This window comes from Babylonia areolata, chromosome 17, assembly GCF_041734735.1.
Source record: "Babylonia areolata isolate BAREFJ2019XMU chromosome 17, ASM4173473v1, whole genome shotgun sequence".
Classification (NCBI taxonomy): domain Eukaryota; kingdom Metazoa; phylum Mollusca; class Gastropoda; order Neogastropoda; family Buccinidae; genus Babylonia; species Babylonia areolata.
The window spans coordinates 9,794,454-9,799,453 of record NC_134892.1 but is presented as its reverse complement, the minus strand read 5'-3'; the positions used below and the strand labels follow the sequence as shown (position 1 = coordinate 9,799,453).

General features: G+C 45.2%; 1 protein-coding gene across 1 annotated transcript in view; it reads left to right on the top strand.

The window, feature by feature from the left end:
- Positions 1 to 5,000, top strand: part of LOC143291642 (uncharacterized) — a 363,649-nt gene that overhangs the window by 337,509 nt on the left and 21,140 nt on the right. The window contains 1 exon segment of the mRNA XM_076601620.1: positions 3,709 to 3,805. Coding sequence (XP_076457735.1) covers positions 3,709 to 3,805 — 97 coding nt within the window.

The window sequence follows — 5,000 nt, the reverse complement described above, 5'->3', positions numbered from 1 at the left end:
TCTGTCTTTCTTTCTTTCTTTGTTTTCTTTCTTTTTTCTTTCCTTTCTTTCTCACTGTCTTCCGTTCTTTTCTTTCTTTCTGTCTGTCAGTCTGTCTTTCGTTCTTTTCTTTTCTTTCTTTCTTTCTTTCTTTTTCTTTCTGTCTTTCGTTGATTTCTTTCTTTCTTTTCTTTTCTCTCTTTCTTTTCTTTCTGTCTGTCTTTTTTTCTTTCTTTAGTACTTTCGTTCATTTCTTTTCTTTCGTTCTTTTCTTTTCTTTCTGTCTTTCTTTCTTTGCTTCTTTCTTTCTTTCATCTTTTCTTTCTTTCTGTCTTTTCTTTCTTTGTGTCTGTCAGTCTGTCTTTTGTTCTTTTCTTTTCTTTCTGTCTTTCTTTCTTTGCTTCTTTCTTTCATCCTTTCTTTTCTTTCTTTCTTTCTTTCTATCTTTTCTTTCTTTGTGTCTGTCAGTCTTTCGTTCTTTTCTTTTCTTTCTGTCTTTCTTTCTTTTTTTTCTTTCTTTTTTCTTTCCTTTCTTTCTCACTGTCTTCCGTTCTTTTCTTTCTGTCTGTCTGTCAGTCTGTCTTTCGTTCTTTTCTTTCTGTCTTTCTTTCTTTGCTCCTTTCTTTCTTTCATCCTTTCTTTTCTTTCTTTGTGTCTGTCAGTCTTGTCTTTCGTTCTTTTCTTTTCTGTCTTTCTTTCTGTCTTTCTTTCATTCTCTCTTTTCTTTTCGTTCTTTCTATCTTTTCTTTCTTTGTGTCTCTTTCTTTCTTTCTTTCGTTCTTGTCTTTTCTCTCTTTCTTTCTTTTCTTTCTGTCTGTCTTTTTTTTCTTTCTATAGTACTTTCGGTCATTTCTTTTCTTTTCTTTCTTTTCTTTCTATCTTTCTTTCTTTTTTCTTTCTTTCATGAAGAGCAGCAGAAGTGGAAGGGCGTGTGTTAAATGAGCCTGTGGGAAAAGGTTTTTTTGTTTTGTAGGGTTGGAGAGATCAGTAGTTTATACGTTGTTGTTGTTGTTTCATTGTCTATCAGTGGTGTGTGTGTGTGTGTGTGTGTGTGTGTGCGTGTGTGTGTGTGTGTGTGTGTGTGCTGGGATTGGAAATTTTGGTTTAAACGATGTTTTCCTTACACTGGGGGCAGAAAAGTGTGGGTTTGGGTTGAAGTTGTGTTTTGGTATCAGGAGAAACTAGTGGTTTTGTGTAAAGAGGTTTTTTTTCCCCCATTCCGATTTGAACATTCTCTCTGTGTCTCTCTGTCTCTGTCTGCCTGTCTGACTGTCCCTCCCCCCCTCTCTCTCTCTCTCTCTCTCTCGTCTCCCTCTCCCTCTCTTCACTCCCTCCCCCATCCTACATCCTCTCTCTCTATTCAGAAAGAGAGAAAGAATGCGACTGTCTGTCTCTGTCACCGCCCCCCTCCCCCCCACCACCACCTCTCTCTCTCTCCCTCCCACCATCCTGCCTCCTCCCCTTCTCTTTCTATTTAGAGAGAGAGAGAACTCGTCTGTCGGTCTGTCTCTGTCACCCCCGGTCTCTCTCTCTCTCCCTCCTCCTTTTCTTTACTGTCTCTCCCATCTTCCATCCTTCGCACCCACTCACCTCTCTCTCTCTCTCTCTCTCTCTCTCTCTCTGTATCTCCCCCTCTCTCTCTCCCTCTCTCTGTCGCTCTCTATATATCCCTCCCTCTCTCTTTCTTTCTCTCTCTCCCTTCTCTTTTTCCCCGTTTCGCTCTCTCAGTGTCTCTGTCTGTCTGTCTCCCTCTCCCGCTCTCTCTCTCTCTCCCTTCTCTTTTCCCCCGTTTCGCACTGTCTATCTGTCTCTGTCTCTCTCCCTCTCCTCCTCTCTCTCCCCCCTTCTCTTTTTCCCCGTTTCGGTCTGTCTCTGTCTCTCTCCGTCTCCCACTCTCTCTTCCCCCCTTCTCGTTTTGTTTTCCGGTTCGTGTCGCCTCCCGCTAAACCTGAACCCTCCAGTGCCTGTGGTTGATTTATTCATTTTGATGTGTGCTGGCGTTCCTGTCTTACACATTTGTTCGTCCGTTCGTTCACCTATCTTTCTGATCAGTACACACTGTGTCCGTCTATGCTTCACTGGTACCACTATTGCGTTCGTTGGCTTCCATGCAAGTTTTCATTTCCACTCCCCGTTTTTTGTCGTGTGGTCGTTTCGTTGTTTGTGTGTGTTCATTCATTCATTCATTCACCCATCGATTCATCTCATCTATCATCCTATTGCCTGTCCATCCATCCATCCATCCATCCATCTGTCTGTTCGTCCGTCCATCCTCAGGCCATTAGACAGCATCATCAAGCAGCGTCCTTGTACAGATAATTTCTTTTTCTTTTTCTTTTTTTCTTTTTTTTCCCCTTCTTTTTTCTTTTTTTCATTCTCCATGCATGGGCACCTACTCGCACCTTCACTCTTATCTTTGAGTGGGTTTGCATGTGTGTACGACCGTTTAAATCCTGCCACATAGGCAGCCATACGGCGATATCAGGGTGTGTGCATGAGGATTTATTTATATTTCCATACCAAACCCAGCACTGACGCGATCTTTACGGGATCTTTAACGTGTGTGTGTTTGATATTTGATTTTCTGCCTGTGTACGTACACACGAAGATGGTTCAGGCACTATCAGGCCTGCACATTTTTGTCAACCCGATCGGAGATCCGGGCAAAACCTTCACCCGGCGCCTGGACCGAGATTCGAACCCGGGACCCTTAGGTTGAAAGTCCAACGATTCATTAACCACTTGGCTGTTGCGACCCCCCCGCCCCCACCTCCAACAGCCCCCCCTCCCCCCCTCAACCCCCAGTATTCCCCCATTTGACGTTATGTTTGTTTGTGTGAGGGAGGCGGGGGAGAGGTGGGAGGGGGGCGTAGGAGGGGATAGGGGTTGTGTAAGTGTGTGTGCATGCGTTTGTGCTTTCATGTGTGTGTGTGTGAGTGTGTGTATGTTAGAAGGGGGTTGTTGTTATGGTAGTGGTGGCGTGTGTGTGTGTGTGCATGCGTCTGCACTTTTTTTTGTAATGCACACAAATTGTGTTACTTTGTCGTTCAAAGGACACGATTTCCTCTCCGTTTCACTGTATCGGATTTCTAACAAACAACTCTGGAAAAAAAACAAGAAGAAAAAATAAACAGAGAGAGAGAGAGAGGCACACAGAGAGAGAGAGAGAGAGAAAGTGATCCTTTTTCTTTTCTTTCTCTCTTTGATTCCACGGTCATATGTTTCACTGACACTTTCTCATTTGTGTGTACAATTTTTCTTGTTGTTCCATCCCTTTCGCTGCATAATCATTGCTCAATGTCCATGCGTTGGTCGTGTGTGTCAGTGTGTGTGTGTGTGTTGTGTGCGTGTATACAGTGTGTGTGTGTGCGTGCGTGTGTGTGTGTATGCGTTGTGCCTTTCATGTTTTTATGTAATTGAGTGGTGGGATGGGTGCTAGGCCTTCAAACCAAAACGCGTAAGTCCACGCGCCGTAGGTAAGGAATCTTTTTGTATCTCGTTCTTTTCTCGTTTTTTTTTTCTTCTTGTTTTTCAAATCAGCTGTAGTATGTTTAGTGTGTGTGTGTGTTATAATGATATATATATATATGTATATATATATATATATATATATATATATATACAGAGAGAGACAGAGAGAGAGAGAGAGGGGGGGAGATTTTGTGTCAGTCTGTATACTTTTTGACAGCCCCCCTTTGTAAACGGAAGGTGAACTTATGTCTGTTTCAGTCTCAGCGGGGGTGAGGACAACATGGAGAAGTTGGCGGAACTGGAACGTCTACTGGCCCAGGCACAGAGTGATAAGCTGAAGCTGGTGGAGGAGCAGGTATGTGTGTGTGTGGTGTGGTGCGGTGTTTGTGTGTGTGTATGTATGTGCGCGCGCGCGTGTGTGTGTGTGTGTGTGTGTGTGTGTATGTGTGTGTGTGTGTGTGTTCAGCGTGGTGTGAGCGTGGCGTTCTTGTTCGATGTGGTGCGGTTGAATGTGGTGGTGTTCGGTGTGGTGTGGGTTGAATGTAGTGGTGTTGGGTGTGGTGTGGTTGGATGTAGTGGTGTTCGGTGTGGTGTGGGTTGAATGCAGTGGTGTTGGGTGTGGTGTGTTTGAATGTAGTGGTGTTCGGTGTGGTGTGGTTGAATGTAGTGGTGTTCGGTGTGGTGTGGGTTGAATGTCATGGTGTTCGATGTGGTGTGGGTTGAATGTAGTGGTGTTCGGTGTGGTGTGGGTTGAATGTAGTGGTGTTCGGTGTGGTGTGGGTTGAATGTAGTGGTGTTCGGTGTGGTGTGGGTTGAATGTAGTGGTGTTCGATGTGGTGTGGGTTGAATGTAGTGGTGTTCGGTGTGGTGTGGGTTGAATGTAGTGGTGTTGGGTGTGGTGTGGGTTGAATGTAGTGGTGTTCGGTGTGGTGTGGTTGAATGTAGTGGTGTTTGGTGTGGTGTGGTTGAATGTAGTGGTGTTTGGTGTGGTGTGGGTTGAATGTCGTGGTGTTCGGTGTGGTGTGGGTTGAATGTCGTGGTGTTCGGTGTGGTGTTTTTGAATGTAGTGGTGTTCGATGTGGTGTGTTTGAATGTAGTGGTGTTCGGTGTGGTGTGGGTTGAATGTCGTGGTGTTCGGTGTGGTGTTTTTGAATGTAGTGGTGTTCGATGTGGTGTGTTTGAATGTAGTGGTGTTCGGTGTGGTGTGGTTGAATGTAGTGGTGTTCGGTGTGGTGTGGGTTGAATGTCGTGGTGTTCGGTGTGGTGTGGTTGGATGTAGTGGTGTTCGGTGTGGTGTGGTTGGATGTAGTGGTGTTCGGTGTGGTGTGGTTGGATGTCGTGGTGTTCGATGTGGTGTGGTTGGATGTAGTGGTGTTCGGTGTGGTGTGGTTGGATGTAGTGGTGTTCGGTGTGGTGTGGTTGGATGTCGTGGTGTTCGATGTGGTGTGGTTGGATGTAGTGGTGTTCGGTGTGATGTGGTTGGATGTAGTGGTGTTCGGTGTGGTGTGGTTGGATGTAGTGGTGTTCGGTGTGGTGTGGTTGGATGTCGT